The sequence below is a fragment of the Somniosus microcephalus genome, chromosome 7, assembly GCF_052327205.1.
Source record: "Somniosus microcephalus isolate GS21.2 chromosome 7, FLI_Smic_1.0, whole genome shotgun sequence".
Lineage (NCBI taxonomy): Eukaryota > Metazoa > Chordata > Chondrichthyes > Squaliformes > Somniosidae > Somniosus > Somniosus microcephalus.
The window spans coordinates 156,379,317-156,405,423 of NC_140993.1; the positions used below are offsets into that span (position 1 = coordinate 156,379,317).

At 46.9% G+C, this 26,107-nt stretch overlaps 1 protein-coding gene across 1 annotated transcript in view; it reads right to left on the reverse strand.

Annotated features, from left to right (window-relative positions):
• The window catches only part of slco5a1 (solute carrier organic anion transporter family member 5A1), a 398,244-nt gene extending 372,479 nt beyond the window's left edge, over positions 1-25,765 (reverse strand). Inside the window, exon 1 of the mRNA XM_085993128.1 lies at positions 24,461-25,765. Within this exon, the coding sequence (XP_085849254.1) occupies positions 24,461-25,361 (901 nt within the window). The 5' untranslated portion in view covers positions 25,362-25,765. The remainder of the gene's footprint in view (positions 1-24,460) is intronic.
• Between the last annotated feature and the right edge of the window lie 342 nt (positions 25,766-26,107).

Here is a 26,107-nt window from a genome sequence, read left to right on the forward strand (position 1 = left end):
GCAGACAGTCATGGAGGAGTTTGCTGACGTTTTCAAAGGAATCGGACTATTCCCAGGTGAATGCACTATTCACCTTGACCCAGCAGCAACCCCTGTGGTTTGCCCACCGAGAAGGATACCCCTTGCTCTACGTAGTCGCCTGAAGGAGGAGCTGCAGAGCACGGAGAATACAGAAATCATCGTCTGGGAAACAGAACCGACACAATGGGTCAACGCGTTAGTAGTGGTTGAGAAACCACATACAGGCAAGCTCAGAGTCTGTCTCGACCCCAGAGATTTGAACAAGGCTATCAAATGCCCTCACTATCCTCCACCAATGCTAGATGACATCACACCCAAGCTAGTGGGAGCACATTACTTCAGTGTAATGGACGCACGATCAGGATACTGGACTATCAAGCTCACGGAAGAGTCATCTAAGCTAACAACGTTCAACACACCATTTGGACGCTACCGATTTCTGCGTTTACCATTTGGTCTTATCTCAGCTCAGGATGAATTCCAGTGGAAGATCGACGAAACCTATGAAGGCCTCGACGGAGTAGTCGCAATCGTAGACGACATCCTCATCTATGGCAGGAATAGAGAGGAACATGACAGGAACCTCCGTGCAATGCTACAAAGATCACGGGAGAAAGGTATCCGGCTCAACCCTGAGAAAAGCATAATCGGGTCCACCGAGATCAATTATTTCGGGCATCGCCTCTCAACTGATGGCATTAAGCCGGATCTAGAGAAAATCTCCACCATCAAGAAGATGGAGCCGCCGAAGAACCGCGCAGAACTAGAGACAGTACTAGGCATGGTTAACTACTTAGCCAAGTTTGCCCTGAGCTTCTCCGAAATCAACGCACCCATGCGTCCGCTGCTCAAACAATCCAATCAGTTCTTGTGGGACAAACAACATGACACAGCATTTCAGAAAATGAAAGACCTAATCACCAGAGAACCAGGACCAGTTTTTGCCTACTTCGACCCCAACAAAGAGCACAGACTACAACTGGACGCGTCAAATGACGGACTAGGCGCAGTATTACTGCAAGAAGGAAAGCCCATCGGCTACGCTTCCAGATCTCTCTCAGACAGTGAAATCAACTATGCTCAAATCGAGAAAGAGCTGTATGCAATTCTGTTTGGATGTAAGTGTTTCCACCAGTACGTCTATGGCCGACAAGTCATTGTGGAATCCGACCACAAGCCCCTCGAGTCAATCATGAGGAAACCACTAGCCGCAGCCCCACCAGGGCTACAGAGAATCATCCTTCAGCTACAGAAGTATGACTTCACAATCATTCACCGTCCAGGCAAAGACATTCCTGTCACAGACACGCTCGCCAGAAAGTCTCTTAGCTACCAGGACAGCAGCCTCAGTGAAGGCATGGATGTGCAGTTGCACATGGTGTACAACAGCTTACCTGTGAGTGACTCAAAACTAAAGGAGATCCGAGCAGGAACAGAGAAAGATGCACAACTCACACTGCTGAGCAAAGTCATACATGAAGGATGGCCTGCGGAAAGGAGGAAATGCCCTCAGAGCATATCTGAATTCTGGAACCACAGAGACGAAATGTCACAAATCAACGGAATCGTCTTCAAAGGGGAGAAAATCATCATTCCTACCAGTCTCAGAGAAGAGATGTTGACAAAAATTCATGCTGGACATATGGGCATGGAAAAAAGCAAACAAAGAGCACGTGACATTATGTTTTGGCCCGGAATGTGCAAACACATTGAGGACATTGTCGGAAAATGTTCCATTTGTCTAGAACGCCGCCCATCAAATGTCAAAGAGCCCATGATACCTCACCGTATCCCAGACAGGCCCTGGCAGGTCGTCGGCTGCAAGCAAGTGCATGCAAAACGTGTACAGAGGCAGCAACACCAAAAGAGATACTATGACAGGTCAGCTAGACTACTGCCGCCGCTGCACAATGGAGAATCCGTCAGAATCCAGGAGCATGACTACTGGAAGCCAGCAGTCATCATCCAGCCAGCTGACACTGAGCGATCGTATCATGTCCGCACCCCAGAAGGACAGGTGTACCGCCGCAATCGCAGGCACCTCCTGAACACCAAGGAACAACACCGTCATTCCGACGAGAGATCAAGCCTAGAGTTATCCTTGACTTGTGAACTGCCAAAGGGTGTAGGCGGATCGCTGCCCTAAAAAAAACGGTACATCGTTATTGAAACGTTGAGATGTTTTCAGTGCTAGTTAAATGTTGAGTTTATTTACTTATATGTTGATGCTACTGAGAACATTATGTAGAAGAAAGGTTCAAAAGTAATGCATAACATTTTTCTTTTAAAAGAAAGGGGATGTTGTAGGAATGATCAAATTCCTATCTAGAGATTGAGTTCGACGCAGGCAATCAATCAAAAAGGTTTTTAATATCAAACTAACGAGTTTAAACAGATTGATGCAAGAGAACTATGAATACAGGTCTTAACAGGTCGGAAGCTCCACGAGGACTGCCTGGGTGGTCCCGTGGATGGCATCATGACGTCATCACGTTTTTCCCGCGTTTGGGTGATCACGTGATTAGCGGCATGACGTCATCGCGTTCGCCCGCGCTCTTAAAGGGACCGCTGGCTGTACATGCAAACAGTATATACAATGGTACAGATTTAGTCTGTAGCTAACACATCGTTAAAGGGAATTATGTACAGTTGTTCAGAGTCCCTCAGTGGCTCTGCCACATGCATCCCCCCAGAATTGTCTTTAACGGAAAAAGTCAAACGGTGAGGGGGTACTGTCAGAACAACTCCTGTATTCCCGAAGCGGAAGCTGTTGGACGGCGGGTGGTTGCTCTTGTTCTGGCGTGACGACGGTGGGCGGCTGGCCTCGTCTCGGTGGCTGTGCGGTCTCGACGGGACGGTCAAGGTCCAGGTGTGCCACTTCAAACGGTCGACCGAAATGTGGTCCGGTTTATCACCGACATCCACCTTGAAGGTTTTGTCTCCTGCCTCTAACACGCGGAAAGGACCAGTGTATGGGGCCTTGAGCGGATTGCGGTGAGCATCGTGGCAGATGAACACGTAGTCGGCTTGTTTCAGCTCCGCTGGAACGTGAGAGCCCTGAACCCCGTGATGCGATGTGGGAACCGACGCGAAACATCTGGCTGCTTCCTGGTGGCTGATAAGCTGGCGTGAGGCGGACCATGGCTCCGTTGGTGTTGGCAGGAAATCTCCTGGCACTCGCAGCGGTTGACCATAAACGAGCTCTGCCGCGGAAGAGTGAAGATCTTTCTTGGGGGCCGTGCGAAGGCCCAACATGACCCACGGCAGCTTGTCTGCCCATCCAGCGTCTTGGAGGCTGGCCCTCAGTGCGGCCTTAAGCGATCTGTGAAAACGTTCGCACAGACCGTTCGCTTGTGGGTGGTAGGCTGTGGTGCAGTGTAATTTGACACCGAGTCCTTGAGCCACCGCATTCCAGAGTGCGGAGGAAAACTGCAGTCCCTGGTCTGAAGAGATGTCAGCAGGCACTCCAAAACAGGCGACCCATGAAGAGATGAACGCCCTGGCCACGTCCGCCGAAGTAGTAGATGACAGGGGAACCACCTCTGGCCATCTGGTGGTGCGATCTACTATGGTCAGGATGTGCGTGAAACCCTGTGAAGGTGGAAGTGGTCCTACCAGGTCCACATTAACGTGGTCAAACCGCCGCTCAGGAACTGCAAAGGTGGCCAATGGAGCCTTGATGTGGCGCTGTACCTTGGCCTTTTGGCAGACCACGCAGGTGTTGGCCCAGTCGCGGACATCTTTATGCACGCCCCACCAAACGAACTTAGATGACATTAGCTTCTGAGAAGCCTTCATTCCCGGGTGTGACAACCCATGTATGGCGTCAAACACCTTGCGGCGCCAGGCGACCGGCACAATAGGGCGAGGGTCCCGAACAGAGACGTCACACAGCAACGTGGTACCAGCCGAATGGAACCTGACGTCGGCCAACTGGAGGCTAGAGGTGTTGGTGCGGTAAGCCTGCACTTCTGGGTCTGAGACTTGGTCTGCTGTCATGAGGGCGCAGTCGATGCCCAGCTGGACCGCATGCACGGTCGCGCGGGAGAGGCAATCTGCCACCAGGTTGTCTTTACCGGCCACGTGCTGAATATCTGTGGTAAATTCAGAGATGTATGTCAGCTGACGTTGTTGTCGAGATGACCACGGTTCGGCGGTCTTAGCCATGGCAAAAGTCAGTGGCTTATGGTCGACGAAGGCTGTGAAAGGACGTCCTTCCAACAAGAAACGGAAATGGCGGATGGCCAGAAAAAGGGCCAGTAACTCCGTCGAAATTACTGTACGCCCGCTCGTTACGCCGCAGTTGACGGCTGAAGAATGCCAACGGCTGCCATGACCCGTTCACCCACTGCTCCTGAACGGCGCCGATTGCGTAATCTGACACGTCGCTGGTGAGGGCGATGGTGGCTCCTGGTAGCGGGTGCGCCAGCATGGTCGCGTTGGCCAAGGCACTCTTGGTGTTGGTGAAAGCCTGGTCCATGTCAACCGTCCAGCTCACCGGATCCTTGCCAGACTTGCCCTTGAGGGCCTCGTACAGGGGCTGCATGAGCAGTGCTGCCTTAGGCACGAAACGGTGGTAAAAATTTACCATCCCGAGGAACTCCTGCAGGGCCTTTATGTTCTGCAGGCGAGGAAAGGATGTCACCGCCTCTACCTTCGCTTGCAAAGAAACCGCCCCTTCTGAGGTAATGCGATGTCCCAGGAAATCGATTTGGTGCAGACCAAACTGGCACTTGGCTGGGTTGATAATCAGGCCGTGTTGGCTGAGGCGTCGAAAGAGGGTGCGGAGGTGAGAGATGTGTTCCTCCTTATTATGACTGGCGATGAGGATATCGTCTAAGTAGACGAAAAGGAACTTGAGGTCCCGCAGCACGGAGTCCATGAGGCGCTGGAAAGCCTGGGCGGCGTTCTTCAACCAAAACGGCATCCTTAAAAATTCGAAGAGACCGAAAGGGGTGATGACTGCGGTCTTTTGGACGTCTTGCAGGTGCACCGGGACCTGGTGGTAGCCTCGGACAAGGTCAACCTTGGAAAAAATGGTGTTTCCTGCCAAATGGGCAGAGAAATCCTGAATGTGGGGAATCGGGTATCGATCAGGAGTGGTGGCGTCGTTTAGTCGCCGATAGTTGCCGCAGGGCCGCCATCCGCCGCCAGGTTTCAGTACCATGTGCAGAGGCGAAGACCAGGGACTATTCGACCTGCGAATAATCCCTAAGCATTCCATTGTTGCGAATTCCGCCTTCGCGACCGCTAGCTTGCCAGGTTCGAGGCACCGGGCCCGCGCGTGGACCGGGGGGCCGGTGGTGGTGATGTGGTGTTCCACACCATGCTTCATGGCCGTGGAGGAGAACGTGGGCCTGGTCAGGTCTGGAAATTCGCCTAGCAGGCGAGCGAACTCATTCGGACTTGGGAAAGCGCAGGAGACGATGCGCGACATGGTGTTACTACGGTGGCAAGGGATAGAGTGAAACGTGGCCGCATTGATCAGCCGCCGGTTCCTTACATCGACCAGGAGGCTGTTGGCGCACAGGAAATCGGCACTGAGAATGGCTTGCGAAACCTTGGCCGTAACGAATTCCCAGAAAAACCGCTGGCCGCCGAAGCACACCTGGACCCGCCGTCTGCCGAAGGTCCAAATAGCTCCGCCATTAGCCGCTTCGAGGGGAAAGCCGTGGCTGCCAGCCTGTACATCAAGGGCTGACGCGGGTAGAATGCTGCACTGCGCTCCGGTGTCACAGAGGAACCAACGACCGGAGAGGGCATCTGTGATGAAGAGCAGCTTGCCTGCAGTGCCGACTGCCATCGCGGCCGTGGGGCACCCGTTAGACCCGTGCTTCATTGGACGGAGTTGTTGGTTTTTTTTGAGAGAAGCTGCAGGGAGGACAGCAACAGCTCGCCTTCGCGCCAAACCGCGCGTGGTAGAAGCACAGCCCCGCGGGATGAGGAGCTGGGGCGGCGTCTGTGGGGGATGGGTGCCTCGTGGCAGCGCAGTACTGTTGCATAACTGCGAATATTTTGTCCGCTTCGGCAGCGAGCGCTGTGCAGTCTTCGACCTCGGATCTCGCCAAGGCCGCTTGCACTTGCTCCGGTAATTGGCTGAGGAACAACTCTCTGAAGAGAAAGCATTGCGGTTCGGAGCCAAGGAGTGTGAGCATGTGGCTCATCAGCTCGGAAGGTTTGGAGTCCCCGATCCCAGGCATAGCGAGCAGCCGACGGGCGCGCTCTGATTTCGTGAGCCCGAAAACCTGTAGCAACCGCGCTTTGAGAGTCTCATACTTGCGGTCATCTGGGGGGTTCCCGAGAAGACTGACGATCCGCGAGGCGGTAGATCCGTCGAGTGCGGAGACCACGTATAAGTAATGGGTCTGATCCTCAACGATGCCTCTCAGGGCGAACTGGGCTTCAACATGGATGAACCACGAGGTCGCTTGTTGCTCCCAAAACTGCGGCAGCTTCAACGAAACGGCATTCGTCTCCATGCTGTGTTCCTTTTGCGAAATCCGTTCACAAAAGTCGAGGTCACCAATGTAGGAATGGTCAAATTCCTATCTAGAGATTGAGTTCGGCGCAGGCAATCAATCAAAAAGGTTTTTAATGTCAAACTAACGAGTTTAAACAGATTGATGCAAGAGAACTATGAATACAGGTCTTAACAGGTCGGAAGCTCCACGAGGACTGCCTGGGCGGTCCCGTGAATGGCGTCATGACGTCATCACGTTTTTCCCGCGTTTGGGTGATCACGTGATTAGTGGCATGATATCATCGCATTCGCCCGCGCTCTTAAAGGGACTGCGCGCTGTACATGCAAACAGTATATACAGTGGTACAGATTTAGTCTGTAGCTAACACATCGTTAAAGGGAATTATGTACAGTTGTTCAGAGTCCCTCAGTGGCTCTGCCACAATGTAACATTTGCATACTGAATTATCATTGGCCTGCAGGCATCTGTAAGGACTGCTATTGTTTAGAAGACCCAGGGGGTCCTGACTCCATCTTGTCCACACGGTGCTGTATGAGAGATCACAGACCTGATGCTTCATTAAAAGAGTTTAAACTATAATACTCCGTTGTCCTGCAATTTATTATTTTTGTACAAAGTGTGCAAAACAAGACAGTGAATCTTTGGCATTCTCTACGATAGAGGGCTGTGGAGGCGCAGTCGTTGAGTATATTCAAGACAGAGATCGATAGATTTTTGGATATTAAGGGAATCAAGGGATATGGAAATAGTGCGGGGAAAAGGAGTTGAGGTAGAAGATCAGCCATGATCTTACTGAATGGCACAGCAGGCTCGAGGGGCAGAATGGCCTGTTCCTGCTCCTATTTCTTATGTTCTTATGTGAAACTGCCATTGGGAATGAGTGTTGCCGCAAGGAATAGGAATTATTTAGCTGAAGTGCTCCTCAATGACGTGCTGTCAAAGCATTCTTGCGGCTGGCGGGACCCTGTTCTTCCACGTCATCCTCTATATCTTCCTGTTCTTTATGCTCCTGTACCTCCCTGTCTTCCTCTGTAGGTGACTCCATGGGTTGGCCACTTTGCATCGCAAAGTTGTGGAGCATGCAGCACAAATCAGTGATCCCAGAGATTCTCTAGGGGCTGTACTGCTGGACACCTTCTGACCTATCCTGGCAGCAGATGCATTGCTTGAGAATGTTGATGGTTTGCTCTATCAGGGCTCGGGTGAATGCATGGCTATGATTGTATCTCATCTCAGCATCTGTGCATGGGTTCCTGACAGGTGTTATGAGCCCTGTCTGCAGAAGATAGCCCTTGTCTCCAAGTAGTCAGATTTTATCCAGATGGTGTGGATAAAAGAAATGGAGAGTTGACGACTGGTGCAGAATGAAGGTATCATGACATCTGCCAGGATACTTGGCACAAACCTGCATGATGCATGCATGTCATCTCACACCAACTACAATTTCAGCAAGTGTTCAGGGTCTTTTGTTGGGAGCATGTACGGCTATGTGTGTACAATCAATGATGCCCTGCACCTAGGGGAAGTCTGCAATCCTGGCAAATCCCATGGTTCTGTCATCCTGGATCATAGCCTCCATAGGGAAGGAGATGAATTTGTTGGCTTTGGTGAACAGCGTATCAATCACCTGCTTGATACAGGCATGCACAGAAGATTGTCTAATGTTGCTAATGTTACATGCTGCAGCCTGGAATGACGCCAATGTATAAAAATTAAGGGCCAGTTACTTTAAGAGCCACAGGCAAGGACGACTGTGACCTGGTGCTGGGCTACAGTTGTTGCTGCAGCAGGTGACATAGTTCTGTGATGGCCTCCCTGTTAGAACAAAGCCTCCTCACACATTGCTCCTCACTGAACGGCAGGTATGAAGTTCCTGAACTCTCCAATGGGGTAAGGCCTATTGCGAGCTCCTTCCTTCTGCCAATTCTCTCTGCAGCTGCAAGTCTCTTGGCTCTTGCCTGCTCCTCCTCCTCCTCTTTCAGCTACAACGGCACAACAATCACCACATGCAGTGCAAGCCCCAGCCCATATTTTTAATAGCTCACTGCACTCTGGAACGGTTCCCGTAGACTGCACTCTGTAATGGTTCCCATAGACTGGAAGGAGGCTAATATAGTCCCCATCTTGAAAAAAGGTGACAAGATGGACCTGGGCCCATTAGTCTGACATCAGTAACAGGGAAGATACTTGAGGGCATCATTAGTGATGCAATATATGATTGCTTGGATAGAGAGGGTCATATTAGGGTCACCCAACATGGTTTCATAAAACAGTCATGTCTTACAAATCTGATTGTAATTTTTTAAATGTCACCAAGATGGTGGATGAGGAAAGTCCAGTAGGGATTGTCTACTTAGACTTCCAAAAAAAATCCTTTGATAAGGTACTGCACAAGAGACTTCTCTACAAGACTGAAGCCTCTGGTATTACTGGTAATATATTGAGCTGGATTGAGAACTGGCTGGAAAGACTTAGGCAAAAAGTAATTATAGATGGATTTGGATCAGTTTGGAGATCAATGGTGTTTTTTTTATTCGTTCACGGGATGTGGGCGTCACTGGCAAGGCCAGCATTTATTGCCCATCCCTAGTTGCCCTTGAGAAGATAGTGGTGAGCCGCCTTCTTGAACCGCTGCTGTCCGTAGTCCGTGTGGAGAAGGTACTGCAACAGAGCTGTTAGGGAGGGAGTTCCAGTATTTTGACCTAGCGATGATATACTTCTAAGTCAGGATGACGTGTGATTTGGCGGGGAGCTTGGAGGTGGTGGAGTTCCCATGTGCCTTCTGCCCTTGTCCTTCTAGGTGGTAGAGGTCGCGGGTTTGGGAGGTGCTGCCGAAGAAGCCTTGGCGAGTTGCTGCAGTGCACACTCCTTACTTGTGCCTTGTAGATGGTGGAAAGGCTTTGGGGAGTCAGGAGGTGAGACACTCGCCGCAGAATACCTAGCTTCTGACCTGTTCTTGTTGCCACAGAATTTATGTGGCTGGTCCAGTTAAATTTCTGGTCAATGGTGACCCCCAGGATATTGATAGTGGGGGATTTGGCGATGGTAATGCCGTTGAATGTCAAGGGGAGGTGGTTAGACTCTCGCTTGTTGGAGATAGTCATTGCCTGGCACTTCTGTGGTGCAAATGTTACCTGCCACTTATCAGCCCAAGCCTGAATGTCATCCAGGTCTTGCTGCATGCGGGCATGGACTGCTTCATTATTTGAGGAGTTGCAAATGGCACTGAACACTGTGCAGTCATCAGCGAACATTCCCACTTCTGACCTTATGATGGAGGGAAGGTCATTGATGAAGCAGCTGAAGATGGTTGGGCCTAGGACACTGCCCTGAGGAACTCCTGCAGCGATGTCCTGGGGCTGTGATGATTGACCTCCAACCACCACAACCATCTTCCTTTCTGCTAGGTATGACTCCAGCCAGTGCAGAGTTTTCCCCCCAATTCACATTGACTTCAGTTTTACTATGGCTCCTTGATGCCACACTCGGTCAAATGCTGCCTTGATGTCAAGGGCAGTCACTCTCACCTCACCTCTGGAATTAAGCTCTTTTGTCCATGTTTGGACCAAGGCTGTAATGAGGCCTGGAGCTGAGTGGTCCTGGAGGAACCCAAACTGAGCATCACTTACTGGTGAGTAGGTGCTGCTTGATAGCACTGTCGATGACACCTTCCATCACTCTGCTGATGGTTGAGAATAAACTGATGGGGCGGTAATTGGTATGATTGGATTTGTCCTACTTTTTGTGGACAGGACATACCTGGGGCAGTTTTCCACATTGTTGGATAGATGCCAGTGTTATAGTTGTTCTGGAACAGGTTGGCAAGAGGCTAGTTCTGGAGCACAAGTCTTCAGCATGACAACCGGGATGTTGTTGGGGCCCATAGCCTTTGCTGTATCCGGTACACTCAGCCATTTCTTGATATCACATGGAGTGAATCGAATTGGCTGAAGACTGGCTTCTGTGGTGGTGGGGACCTTGGGAGTGTTATGTTCATAAATAAATAGTCGTTTTCGTTATGAACAGCTAGCTTGAGCTAGTCATTTATTCAGCCATTTGGACTAGTGTACAGGCATCCATCTTGACTACTGCCTTGTGGGTAGCCCACTAAACATACAGCTCCACCTAGTGTACCATTCTAGAATGACATGTTACTGATCATTACATCCCCCTTCCTTAGAGGTTAAACAAAATCAATATCAATCAATCATAACGACATAAACATCTTCACAACAGTCAACACATTTTCAAAGCTTTACTTTATGAACTCTAAGCTTTTCATTCTTTTATTATAGTTTTCTTTGTACTCAAAGATTAAGTCTCAGGTTTTTTTACTTCACGTGTGGATCTTCTCAGCACAGGTAAGTCTGATGTGTTTTCATGAGAGTCTGTATGTGTGTTTGTGTTAGATTGTTCTGGTGGTGAGTGACAAGATTCAGTTGCGGCATTGTCATCGATTTGTTCTTGGATAGTTTCTTGTGTTTTCAGGAGGGAACGGCGGTTCCTCCTGAGAATCTGTCCTTCCTCAGTTCTAACGGTGTATGACCTTGGTCCTACTTCCTCAAGAACTGTAGCTTTCCTGTTCCATGCATCTGGATCCTCAATCCTGACAACATCATCCCCTGTCAATGGTTTCAGAGTTTTGGATGACTTGTCATAGTGTGATTTCTGTTTCAGCTTTGACAGTTGAAGTCTCTGTTTTAGTTCCTTACTCTGCTTTTCTTTTGCACAGCAGGGTAGCGTGGTGCGCAACTTGCAACCCATTAGGAGTTCAGCAGGTGAAGAACCAGTCTAAAGGGGAGGCTCGGTAGCACAGCAGGGCGAGATAAGGATCAGACTTGCTTTCTGTTGCTTTCTTCAGTAGCTGTTTGAGAACTTGAACACCTTTCTCTGCCTTACCATTCAACTGAGCATACAGAGGACTGGATGTGATGTGTTGAAAGTCATAATGTGCTGCAAACTGTTGCCACTCCTTACAGTTGAAGCACAGACCATTGTCGCTAACGGCAATCCTGGGAATTCCATGTCTGGTGAAGATGGATTTAACATGCATTATGACACTGCTTGCTGATGTGCTTGAGAGCAGCGCCATCTCAGGATAGTTAGAATAGTAGTCAATCACTATTAGATAGTCTTTACCATTCAAATGAAAGAGGTCCATACCAACCTTTTGCCATGGTGCTGTTGGTAAGTCAGCTACTATCATTGGTTCCTTTGCTTGTTTGTTTTGGTGTTTCTGACATGTCTCACATATGCCTATCATTTTCTCAATGTCCTTATTTATGCCAGGCCAATAAACAGTGTCTCTTGCACTCCTTTTGCATTTTTCAATTCCGAGGTGTCCCTCATGAATCCTTTTGAGCATGTCTCAACGTAGAGCCTGTGGAATGACTATTCTGTTCTGTTTTAGTAATAGTCCACTTGCGACACTCAACTCTGACCTGATGTGATAGTACTTTGGACAGGAACCTTTTGGCCAACGATGAAGAATGTTCTCTATTACTGTTTGTAACACTGTGTCTTTTACTGTTTCTTCTGCTATTTGCTTTGATTTTGTGTCTGACACGGGCAGCGCAGCGGTGGCCATACTCACATGAACATCCACGTCTTCCTCAGTAGAGCTCACATGACTCATTGTGGGTGCTCGGGATAGTGCATCTGCTAACACTATGTGTTTGCCTGGTGTGTAGGTCAGTTCAAAGTCATATCTTTGCAGCTTCATCATGAGTCGTTGAATCCTTGGAGACATCTCATTCAGGTTTTTTTTTATGATGGCAACCAGTGGGCAGTGGTCTGTCTCATCTGTGAAGGTGGGAAGTCCATATATGTAGCCATGGAACTTTTCTAGTCCAACTACCAAGCCTAGACATTCCTTTTCAATCTGGGCGTATCGACACTCAGAGTCAGTCATAGACCTGGAGGCATAGGCAACAGGCTTCCAATCTTCACCCTCTGCTTGTAGCAAGACCGCGCCTAGGCCATCTTTTGATGCATCCGTTGACACTTTGATTCTCTTTGTTGGGTCAAAGAAGGTGAGTACAGGTGCGGTTGTCAGCACTGTTTTGAGGTTCATCCACTCTTGTTCATGTCTTTCTGTCCATGCAAACTCATTTGTTTTATGTAGCAGGTCTCGCAGACAGGCTGTCTTGGCTGACAAGTTAGGAATGAACTTTCCAATGAAGTTTATCATCCCCATGATGCGTAGCACTCCTTTTTTGTCAGTGGGTCGGGGCATGTTGAGTATGGCGTTTACTTTTTCCATATCTGGCTCTATTCCTTTACCAGATAGATTATCTCCTAGGAAAGTGACTTCCTGGATGCCAAACTGACACTTGGCTTTGTTGAGCTTCAATCCATTCCGGCGTATGCTCTGTAGCACTTTAGTCAGTCTCTCATTGTGTTCTTTCAGTGTGGAGCCCCAGATGATGATGTCATCAACATAGACCCGAACTCCTTCCAAACCTTCAATTATGTGTTCCATCGCTCTATGAAAGATTTCAGATGCAGATATTATCCCGAAAGGCATTCTGAGGAAACAATACCTGCCAAATGGTGTGTTGAAGGTACAGTAGTTGGTGCTCTCCTCATCCAGTTTTAGTTGCCAAAATCCTTGTGAGGCATCGAGCTTTGTGAAGTATCTGGCACCTGACATTTCACTGGTGATTTCTTCTCGCTTGGGAATCTGGTAGTGTTCACGTTTTATGTTTGCATTTAAGTCCTTTGGATCCATGCATACTCTTAGATCATTGTTCTTTTTCTTTACACATACCATGGAGTTAACCCAGTCTGTTGGCTCTTCGACTTTCCTGGTGACTCCTAGTGTGGTCATTTTGTCCAGTTCTTTCTTGAGCCGGTCACACAGGGGTGCTGCAACTCTCCGTGGAGCATGTACCACTGGCTGAGCATCCTCCTTTAGCTGGATCTTGTAAGTGAATGGTAGAACTCCAAATCCATTGAACACATCCTGGAAATTACACACTACAGAATCCACTGAGTCATCTGGTCTGCTTATGGCACAGTTTATACGGTAGACTCTCTTGACCAGTTCTAAGTCCTCACAAGCTTTGTCACCTAATAGTGAATCAAGTCCTTCAGCCACAACAGAAAACATGAGATGATGCACTTTGTCTTTGACTGTCACTTTAAGTCTGCATACACCTAAGCTATCTATTTTCTGTCCATTATAGTTCTTCAGTAGTGCTGACTTTTTCTGTATTTTGGGCTTTTCTTTCATATTTTTAATGTCACTCATACTGATTAAGTTTGCTTTTGCCCCAGTGTCTAGTTTCAATGTAACTAATGCTCCATTTACCTGCAGTGGCATCATCCATTTGTCCTCTTTTACTGCATTAACTTTATGTTCAGCATTGTCCATTCCTAAGGGCTGCACATTTTCTGTATCCTTTTCGATATTGTCACATGACACCATTCCTACAAAAAATGTCTCACTTAAATCAGTGTCCTCAATCACATTGACTTGTTGCCCTTTCTTTGTTTTTACTTTTGAAAAGCATTGTTTGACAAAGTGATTCTTTCCATTACATTTTGTGCACATTTTCCCAAACGCTGGGCATTGTCTTGACTGGTGCTGGTAACCACAGCGTTTACAATTAAAAATTCCATCCTCCGATTGCTTTGCATTTCTGTTCTGCCCACGTTTCTTTCCCTTGTAGGACACAGTACCGACAGCAGCACAGTCACTCATTACAGTCGCATTATTATTAATTTCACTGAAAGTCTTTGCGTGCTGTTGAGCTAGCTCACTGAAATGGCATATTTTCACAGCATCCTCCAATGTTAGTTCGGTTTCTCTCAACAAACATTCCCTGACTTTTTTATCATGAATACCAAATACAATCTGGTCACGAATCATGGATGATTTCAGTTCAGAGAAATTACATGTCTGTGCTTTCAGTTTCGGATCGGTCACAAAGCTATCAAAAGTCTCATTTTGCTGCTGTGTCCGTGAATGGAACACGTACCTCTCATAGGTCTCGTTCTTTTTGGGAGAACAGTGTGTATCAAACTTCTTTAGCACATCGTCCATTTTTTCTCTGTCCTCCTCTTGATCAAAGAAAAATGTATTAAGTACCTCTATCGCCTGCGGGCCTGCAACCGTGAGCAGTAATGCTATTTTCCTTGCGTCTGGCTTCGTACCAAACCCGATGGCAGCAATATAGAGTTCGAATTGTTGTTTGAAAGTCCGCCAATTGCAGTCGACATTCCCCGTGAGTTTCAAACCCTCCGGTGGCTTCAAATTTTCCATGTCGCGTTTCACAATATTCAGCAGATATTACCAATCCTGGTACCATGTTATGTCCATAAATAAATAGACGTTTTCATTATGAACAGCTAGCTTGAGCTAGTCATTTATTCAGCCATGTGGGCTAGTGTACAGGCATCCATCTTGACTACTGCCTTGTGGGTAGCCCACTACTAAACATACAGCTCCACCTAGTGTACCATTCTAGAATGACATGCTACTGATCATTACAGGGAGTAGGCCGATATGGATCATCCACTCGGCACTTCTGGCTGAAGCTGGTTGAAAACGCTTCAGCCGTGTCTTTTGCATTCACATGCTGGGCTCCACCATCATTGAGGATGGCGATATTCTTGGAGCCTCCTCCTCCCATTAGTTGTTTAATCGTCAAACACCATTCACGACTCGATGTGGCAGGACTGCAGAGCTTTGATCTCATCCGTTGATTGTGGGATTGCTTAGCTCTGTCTATAGCATGCTGCTTCCACTTTTTAGCATGCATGTAGTTCTGTGTTGCAGCTTCCCAGGTTTTAGGTATGCCTGGTGCTGCTCCTGACATGCTCTTCTACACTCCTTATTGAACCAGGGTTGGTCCCTTGGCTTGATGGTAATGGTAGAGTGAGGGATATGCCGGGCCATAAGGTTACAGATTGTGATGGAATACAATTCTGCTGCTGCTGATAGCCCACAGCGCCTCATGGATGCCCAGTTTTGAGCTGTTAGATCTCATCTGAATCTATCCCATTTAGCATGGTGGTAGTGCCACACATGATGGAGGATGTCCTCAGTGTGAAGATGGGACTTTGTCTTCACAATGACTGTGCGGTGGTCACTGCTACCAATGCTGTCATGGACAGATGCATCTGCGACAAGTAGATTGGTGAGGACGAGGTCAAGTAGGTTTTTCCCTCGTGTTGGTTCTATCACCACCTGTCGCAGGCTCAGACAGGCAGTTATGTCCTTCAGGACTCGGCCAGTAGTGGTGCTACCGAGCCACTCTTGGTGATGGACATTGAAGCATTGAAGTTCCCCACCCAGAGTATGTTCTGTGCCCTTGCTACTCTCAGTACTTCTTCCAAATGGTGTTCAACATGGAGCAGTACTGATTCATCAGCTGAGGGAGGGCAGTAGGTGGTAATCAGCAGGAGGTTTCCTTGCCCATGCTTGACCTGAAGCCATGAGATTTCATGGCGTCCAGAGTCAATGTTGAGAACTTCCAGGGCCACTCCTTCTCGACTGTATACCACTGTGCTGCCACCCCTGGTGGGTCTGTCCTGCCAGTGGGACAGGACATACCCAGGGATGGTGATGGAAGAGTTTGGGACATTGGCTGAAAGGTATGATTCTGTGAGTATGACTATGTCAGGCTGTTGCTTGATTAGTCTGTGGGACAGCTCTCCCAATTTTGGCACAATTCCCCAGATGTTGGTGAGGAGGACTTTGCAGGGTCGACTGGGCTGGGTGTGCCGTTGTCGTGTTCGTTGCCGGTGCCGAGTGGTCCGTCCGGTTCTCTTATTGTTTTTCGTAGCGGTTTGTTACAACTGATTGACTTGCTAGGCCATTTCAGAGGGCAGTTAAGTCAAACCACATTGCTGTGGGTCTGAAGTCACATATAGGCCAGACCGGGTAGAGACAGCAGATTCCCTAAAGGACATTAGTGAACCACATGGGTTTTTACAACAATCCGATAGTTTCATGGTCACCATTACTGATGCCAGCTTTTTATTCCAGATTTATTTAATTAACTGAATTTAAATTCACCAGCTGCCGTGGTGGGATTTGAACTCACATTTCTGGATCATTAGTTCAGGCCTCTGGATTATTAGTCCTGTAACATAACCGCTATGCTACCGTTCCCACAGGAATCATTGCTGGGACCGTTGCTCTTTATTATTTTTATTAATGGTCTAGATGTAGGTGTTGGGGGCATGATCTGCAAATTTGCAGATGATACTAATATCTGTGCGAGTGTTAGGACTGCAGATGATGCTCAAAGGCTTCAGGCTGATTCTGATGTACTGGGAGATTGGCCTCATGACTGGGAAATTATGTTTAATTTAAAAATGTGCAATATTATGCAGGTGGGAAAGGTGAATGCTCAACATACACACACCCTTCAGGGAAAAGCATTAAAGCAGGTGGAGAAAGAAAGAAATCTGGGCATTCTAGTGCATACATCTCTAAAGGTACATAAGCAATGCCATGAAGTGATAGCTAGAATGAAGAGAGTGTTGGCATGCATTCATAGGACAATTGATTATAAGACGAGGCATACTATTTTGTCCTTGCACAAGACCTTGGTCAGGCCTCACTTGGAATACTGTTTTGGTCTCATCACATGGTGGGTGATATAGAGGCTCTGGACAGGGTGTAGAGGAGGGCCACTAGATGAATTCCCATTATAAAGCAATAGTTATCAAGATAGGTTAAAAGAGTTGGGACTCTACCAATGTTCCCTGTAATTTTTTGGGGGCCACATGGCCCCTTTAACACACTATGCAGCCCACTCAAAAGTCCACGCATGTGCGTTTTCCTCAATTTAAAAGCTGGCTCACTGGCTGCGCGGCACCCCGGAGTGCTGCACGGCCACTCAGCGTAAAGGGAACGTTGGACTCTACACTTTAGGGTGATCTAATGGAGATTTATAAGATGATGAAGGGAATAGACTGTGTTCCAACTGACAGTTTGTTCAAATTAAATAGATTAGGGAGGTGCAGGGATCACAATTTTAATTTGTACCAGGCCAGATATAGGTTAGATGTCAGGAGATGGTTCTTTTCCCAGAGAATAGTGGACCTATGGAATAGGCTGCTGTTTCCTGCGGTGAACGGCAACTTGCTGACTGCCTTCAAGCAAGAGCTGGAATGGTTTCTGGCTAGTGTGGCCATCACCTCTTACAAAAAGTAGGTACTGAAGGAAATTCAGGGCTAGAGTGATCTCCTGGACTAGTTTTGATCGCCTTGATAGGTCGGAGAGGAATTCCCCAGAATTGTTTCCCCCAAACTGGCCTGGCTTTTTATCTGTTCTGACGAAGGGCCATTGACCTGAAGCGTTAACTCTGTTTCTCTCTCCACAGATGCTGCCTGACCTGCTGAGTATTTCCAGCATTTTCTGTTTTTATTTCAGATTTCCAGCATCCACAGTATTTTGCTTTTGTATCTGGCTTTTTGCCTCTCCCAGGAGATCACGTGGTTTTGGGTGGAGTATATATGTTGTGATACACAAGGTATCACAGTTGTGTGGGATAGACTGGATGGACCAGAGGGTCTTTACCTGTCCGTCATTATTTGTATGTTCGTAAAACAAAGCAGATTCTGTTAAAAGAATTGTAAGAGAAATGAGCGGATTGGATTGTTTCCCTTCAATTTTCTCCCCCTTTCTCTCCCCTCTGCTCCTGAAAGCATCGACTTTTGGTGAAATACTGGTCCACAGGTGCTGATACCTTAACACATGGCTAGTTCAAGATAAATAAGACTCTGTGCATTGAGGTATACTTTTTTTTTAATGTACAGCACCACAACACCAAAACAGACAACACACCAGACCATGAGATGCCAAGTAACAACCAGTTCAAAGGTTAATGCAGAGACTTTTTTTTAAGACATCTAGGACTGATGCAATAGCTGTGCCAAAATCCTATCGCCGGCATGGCAATTACGCATTTACTTACACATGAAGCTGGTAAACTTGTACATAAGTTATTTCAACATTGACAAGTTTGATATAAATACAAACTGTATTCTATTGATGTGATTTATATCATCTGGATAGTTATAAATCAAAATGACACTTACGAAACATGTTCATGACCTTCAAAATTGGCAAAGATTCCACTTTGTCCTCCAGTTCCACATTATGATGGGAGTAAAACAAAAACATAAATCAACTTTGTTGTGCTTTTGGTGAAAACTAGTGCTCCCAAAATCATTCTCTCCCACTAGTGCTTTCTGGCTGTAAAATACAACCACATCTGTCTCCTCTGTCAGCTGTGGCTCAGTTGCTAACACTCTCACGTCTGAGTCAGAAGGTTGTGGGTTCATGTCCCACTCCAGAGACTTGAGCACAAAAATCTAGGCTGACACTTCAGTGCAGTGCTGCACTGTTGCAGGTGCTGTCTTTTGGATGAGACATTAGACCCCGTCTGCTCTCCCAGGTGGCGTAAAAGATCCCATGGCAATATTTCAAAGAAGAGCAGGGGAGTTATCCATGGTGTCCTGGCCAATATTTATCCCTCAATCAGCATAACAACAACAGATTATCTGGTCATTATCATATTGCTGTCTGTGAAAATTGGCTGCCGCATTTCCTACATTAGAACAGTGACTACACTTCAAAAGTACTTCATTGGCTGTAAAGCGATTTGGAATGTCCGGTGGTCGTGAAAGGCACTATAGAAATGCAAGACTTTTTCTTTTTTCTCTGTTCTTTCAAGTATTTAAACAGGATTTAACTTACAAAATATCTGCCAAGACACATTTCATCCTCACCACCATCAAGCTTTTTGAGTTAAATGCTAGTACCACCTCCAATTGGTGGAGGATTTTCCAGTTATGTTTCATTCTGATCCACGTATCGTGGATCTCTCTTTGGACATTATAGTTTTCATACTTTGTTGATTAATCTGTAGAAATTTTTAACAAATCAGCTACTGTTATTGTCATCTTTTAAACGGGATCAGTGTTGTTAAAGCCCATTTCCGACCCTCGCACTCTACAGGAACCAAGAAGCAGTATAAGAACCAATACACTGGATGCTGTATGCACTATACTAAATATACTGAAAGGCGAAGTAGTGTGAACAACTGGTACAGGAAGAAAGTATCTATGAGTATTGCTCAGTTAGTCATTCACTGATCAACCATAGTGTATACTATCAAACATCAATAAACTCAAATAATTCTTTAAAACTTGATGGAGTAATGAAACAATTACTATACCCCTATCCAAACAAAGGAATGGGGACCCCCTAACATGCATTCATATTTCTGTGTTTTATTAACTGTTTAGTTACAATGACCACAAGTATGCATTTAATGTGTATCTAGGCAGCAGAGCTAGTTTGTTCACTGAGCTGTTATCCTTATTGCTCGTAATGCACACCATAATTCCAAAGCAAACATATTTTCTCATGTAAATCCAAGCTGCTTTCATTAATGTTTGCTCCCACCATCTATGTTTTGTCTAAATATTCTACTACTGTAATATGTAATGGTAATTTCGCTGACCTAGTTTAGAATTAGTACTATGCTAGTGATAGACAGTCCTCTGTGCCCTGGGAAAGGACTGAGTTTTGGACTATCTGTACCAAAAGCAATCTAGGACTCTCTGAGTCATGGTTATTAATTTACATGGCTTTGCCCACTCAGGCTTGAGAGATTTCTCAGCTGTTGTGAGCATCTATGTTCCACAAAGGCTTACACCTGCAGCTGTTCAGTCTCTCACAGAGAAGAGGAAACAAAATATTAATTTTTCACAGCTACAAGAAGAATAGCATCTTCTCTGTCACAGTTTATAATTGAAGTGGAAAATTATGATTGTGCTGAAACACATAAAATAACTGTTGCTTAGATAAAGGGAAATATTGAATGATGGTGTTAACTTCACCTCTCCGTGACTTTACTGTTCCTGCCAATAGCATGAAAGTAGCTGATGTATTTCACTGTTACCAACAGTTATATATGTCACTTGGTTTTATGGGCATACACACGGAGATGAATTCAATACCTTAAAGAGAAAAGGCATTGAAATTTATCCATGCTACATCTTCCATACTGAATTTAGCATGACATGTGTTCTTGCTGTGATATTACAAAGTCCTACCAGTTGGATTTCCCTGACCTGTATAAGAGGATAACATCTATTTTTGTATTTTCTGTTGGCAGTCTGCACCAAGGACAGAAAGCACTTCACATCAATACAGTTTAACAACTGAATTTGTTATATACCATAAAAGGAAAGTAATTCAACAATCTGAATGTGAAAACTAGTCACACAGAATGTGCAAACAATGAAGTTTCAATACAAAAAATATCTATTATTAAAAAGGTTTCACAAACGGTTTCAACAGGGCTAGTGTTACATTTATCGCTGCTGAAACATTTGCTCTCACAGGCAAACATAAGTGAAGGCAGTCCTTCAGCAGCCTCATAAATTATTTGTATGGTGGTTGAAAATTAGACCTTTGAAATTCTTTGGGAGTTAAAGTTACAAGTAGCTCTGTTTAGAGTGTGTACCAAAATCACAAATTACTGCCTGTCTATAATTTTTTAATTTTGCCAACTATTTTTTTTTAAGTCTTCTCAAGCTACTTACCTTTGCCCATCTCAGAAAGTAGGCAGGCAGCCTTTTCCAAGGTATCTGTCAATGTTACTTTGTTGCTATGTTGCCATGAAGTGCACTAAAGCCCTCTAAGGTGTCTTCCCCCACTCCCCCAATAGTATTGCTGCAGCATCCCTGATAGTATTGTGGTACTGTGTGAAGAAATTGCTGCCATGCATTGCAATCGTGCTATATGAAATATTCTATTGTAATACCAATGGGTTGTATTACCACATTAATTTTTTAATCTTCTGCGCGCACTACTTACTCTAATTTAACAGACTGTAACATTCACAAGCAAAAGTCCCTCTGTGTTACACAATTTACCAAGAATGTGTTAGTGTGTGAAGCAAAATCCTATGAATATTATTGCATAGTCAAGGTCATTTCTGGAATATACCAGGCAATATGTAACTTTTGATAATCAGAATATCACAGTCAATAATTATACCCTTTTTATTGCAAAATCACTATCAGTGTTGCACCACGCTCAGCCAATTCAATGAGTACCTCAAGGAACAGTTATACTCAGTGTTAAATCAAGGGAAGCATGTTCAACTATTGAAAGGAATGGATAATATTTAATATATTTGTGCTACTGTACACTCCTGGCAGTTTTTTTTTAGTGCAGTATCTTGTCAAGTATATTATTTTGGTAATCTAAACATACTTGCATTCAATTTCATGATAACAGAACATTTAAAAACTACCCAAATTTCCAGCCTTATATGGTAATAATTTAACTACAGTTAAAACAGTGGTACCAGATTTCAAAGCCATGATGATCAAGTGCACATAATTATAGGGAGGTATTATTTGTATTAACGGATCATCGGGGCCAATGGCCTGTTATTCTGCAAATAATTCAATCTTAAGTCACAATCTTCAAATCAAAAATAAAATCGGCAGTGAAACACACAGATTCATCAAGTGGAACTTCTACAAGTATTACTTCATTTATTTCTACAATACAATATTAAGATATGATGAATAGAGGATACAATAAATTTCATAGAGTCATAGAGTTATACAGCACAGAAAGAGGCCCTTCAGCCCATCGTGTCCGCACCAGCCATCAAGCCCTGTCTATTCTAATCCCATTTTCCAGCACTTAGTCCGTAGCCTTGTATGCTATGGCATTTCAAGTGCTCATCTAAATGTTTCTTGAATGTTGTGAGGGTTCCTGCCTCTACCACCCTTTCAGGCAGTGAGTTCCAGATTCCAACCACCCTCTGGGTGAAAAAGTTTTTCCTCAAATTCCCTCTAAACCTCCTGCCCCTTACCTTGAAACTGTGCCCCCTGGTTATTGACCCCTCTAAGGGGAAAAGTTCCTTTCTATCCACCCTATCTATGCCCTTCATAATTTTGTACACCTCAATCAGATCCCCCCTCAGCCTTCTCTGCTCTAAGGAAAACAACCCCAGCCTGTCCAGTCTCTCTTCATAGCTGAAGCACTCCAGCCCAGGTAACATCCTGGTGAATCTCCTCTGCACCCTCTCCAATGCAATCACATCCTTCCTATAGTGTGGCGACCAGAACTGCACACAGTATTCCAGCTGTGGCCTAACTAGCGTTTTGTACAGCTCCATCATAACCTCCCTGCTCTTATATTCTATGCCTCGGCTAATGAAGGCAAGTATCCCATATGCCTTTTTAACCACCTTATCTACCTGTCCTGCTGCCTTCAGGGATCTATGTACATGCACACCAAGGTCCCTCTGATCCTCTGTCCTTCCTAGGGTCCTACCATTCATTGTGTATTCCCTTGCCTTGTTAGTCCTCCCAAAATGCACCACCTCACACTTTTCAGGGTTAAATTCCATTTGCCACTGTTCTGCCCATCTAACCAACCCGTCTATATCGTCTTGTAGCCTGAGGCTTCCCTCCTCGCTATTTACCACCCCATCAATTTTCGTGTCATCTGCGAACTTACTGATCATACCTCCTACATTCATATCTAAATCATTAATGTACACTACAAACAGCAAAGGACCCAGCACCGATCCCTGCGGTACACCACTGGACACAGGCTTCCAGTCACAAAAACAACCTTTGACCATCACCTTCTGCCTCCTGCCACTAAGCCAATTTTGGATCCAATGTGCCAAGTTGCCCTGGATCCCATGGGCTCTTACCTTCTTGACCAGTCTCCCATGCGGGACTTTGTCAAAAGCCTTACTGAAGTCCATGTTGACTACATCAACTGCACTACCCTCATCCACACACCTAGTCACCCCCCTCGAAAAATTCAATCAAATTGGTCAGGCATGATCTCCCCCTGACAAAGCCATGCTGACTACCCTCGATTCATCCTTGCCTCTCCAAGTGGAGACTAATTCTGTCCCTCAGAATTTTTTCCAATAATTTCCCTACCACTGATGTTAGGCTCACTGGCCTGTAATTCCCTGGTTCAGAAGCAATACCCCAAAGCAAATTTAGTGCATAAGTGATAAGAAGGCATTGTTAACCGGATTCGCTTGAAACCTGTTTATCTCAGCACTCTACCAAATGGGAATGGCCATGTGCTGTATGTGGCCAAACTAAAAACAATTTTGACAAATTGGGTTTAGGATTTAGTTGCATAATGTGTCCACAGGTCCTTAAAGGTAGCAGGACAGGTCGATAAAGTAGTTAAAAAGGCATACGGAATGCTTTCCTTTATTAGCCGAGGCATAGAATATAAGAGCAGGGCAGTTATGCTAGATCGGTATAAAACACTAGTTAGGTCACAGCTGTGCAGTTCTGAATACCACATTACAGGAAGGATGTGATTGCACTGGAGAGGGTGCAGAGGAGATTTACGAGGATGTTGCCAGGGCTGGAAAACTTTAGTTATGAGGAAAGATTGGATAGGCTGGGATTGTTTTCCTTGGAACAAAGGAGGCTGCAGGAAGATTTAATTGAGATGTATAAAATTATGAGGGGCCTAGATAGAGTGGATAGGAAGGACCTATTTCCCTTAGCAGAGGGGTCAAGAACCAGGGGGCATAGATTTAAAGTAGTTGGCAGAAGGATTAGAGGGGAGATGAGGAAAAAAAATTCACCCAGAGGGTGATGGAATTCTGGAACTCACTGCCCGAAAGGGTGGTAGAGGCAGAAACCCTCATCATATTTAAAAAGTACTTGGATATGCACTTGAAGAGCCGTAACCTACAGGGCTACAGACCGAGTGCTGGAAGGTGGGATTCGGCTGGGTAGCTCTTTTCCGACCAGCACGGACACGATGGGCCGAATGGTCTCCTTCTGTGTCATAATTTTTCTATGATTAATCAAAGGCACGAACCAGTAGGTTATCCTCCACAGCACAACTTATTGAAGCATTCTTACTCTAATTTTAGGACTTGAAGTTGGCAGATGGCTGTACAGTTGTCACTTACCCAAGTATAGAGATGCGTTCTCTGTTTTGACATTATCGTCCAGGTAGGTGGGCCCCAGGGTGTAAATGGGTGTGGAGCCCACGCCTATGAGGAACTGGGCGCAGACAAAAAGAGCCACATAGAGCGAATGTTGATGGCTGGAAAAGTCCTTGTTGGCACAGCCGGAATCCGAGTCTCTGCCCCCGGTACCATTGCCGGCGCTGCACAGCCCCTGGTTGGAGACGGACCTGTTCAACTCCTGGATCTGATGCGGAGGGGAGATGAAATGCGGCAGGGTGAACAGAGCGGCTCCGACTGCGATGAAAAGACCGCCCACGGCCAACCAGCGGGGTCTGCGCCCTCGGCCCCCGAAGTAACTGATAAAAACCACCACCAGCAAGCTGCCGATGTCGAAGCAGCTGACCAGGAGCCCGGACTCGGAGCTCTTCAGGTTGTACCTCCTCTCCATGGTGGTGATGACGCTGCTGAGGTAGCCGGAGACCATGAGGGACTGGATGAAAGTCAGGCAACACATGCAGAGGAGGAAACACCTAGAGTCGCCGAGCACCAGCCCCGGGCAGCGGCAGCGGCTGGCCAGCCGGCCGGTACCGGGAGGTCGGGGCGACCAACAGCCCGGCTGGGCGGCCGAGGGCGGCGAGCCGCCTCCTGAGCCCGATTTCCAGCTCCTGGACACCGGCTGCTCGCTGCTCGGCGAGGCTGTGGAGGAAAACGCTGCCGCCGAGGGGCTCTTGGTGGAAGTCAGCTCCGATTCCCGGGCTCCCGGCGACGACAAGTACCAACCATTTAAAGCGGGCAAACTTTTGCATTTGAAATGCTCGCCCGGCTGCTGGGTAGCGGCGGCCGCCGACTGCTGCTGGCCGCTGATGTTAGCAGCACCTTCCAGGAGTGAGTTTGAAGCCATGGTGATGATGATGATGGTGATCCGCGATCAGAGAGTTCACTCCTCCCGAAATAATTGCATTCAAATCCAAAGTGCTGCCCCGGTTAACGAGATCGAAGGGCTGGGAAGTGCCCGGGACTGTCGGGCGCGCTGACTGACAGCTCCAGGGACCAGCAGAGGGTCTGCAGGGACATGGCGCGGGAGCGCTCCTCACACCGCCAGCACCAGCCGCTCTCGCCCGAACAACCACAACCCTCTCAAGGCGCCGGCCGCAGCATTTGCACAGATGTCGGTGGACAAGACACGCGAGGGAGGCTGTGCAACTGGCGCGCTGTCCATAACCTCTGCGGGAACCAGCAGTGCTCCAGCTGGCGAGAGCCAGCATTAACCACACTCACTCATTCACACACTCAGTAATCCAACGGGGTGGGGGGAAGCCGGCCCCCGCCGCCGGCAAGTGAAGTCTGGAGATTGTAGTCTTCGCAGCACTTGTCAGTTCTGAGGGAGGATGAACTGCCTCTGACCGCTGGTCGATGCACGCACCACACAGGAGCGGGACAAGAATGGCGCCCTGCTTTTTATTTATTACTATTTATAATGATTTCGGGTTTCTGTGGCGCTGTTGCTGGCCTGATGCTGAGCATCAGTCAACTACATTTCCCAGAACCGTGCGCGTCCCGCCGGCCACAAGGTCGCCAACAGTCCAGCTCCGCGAGTCTATATTTGTCTTTAAATATGTTTTCATAATCCAAGCACACTTCTCCACC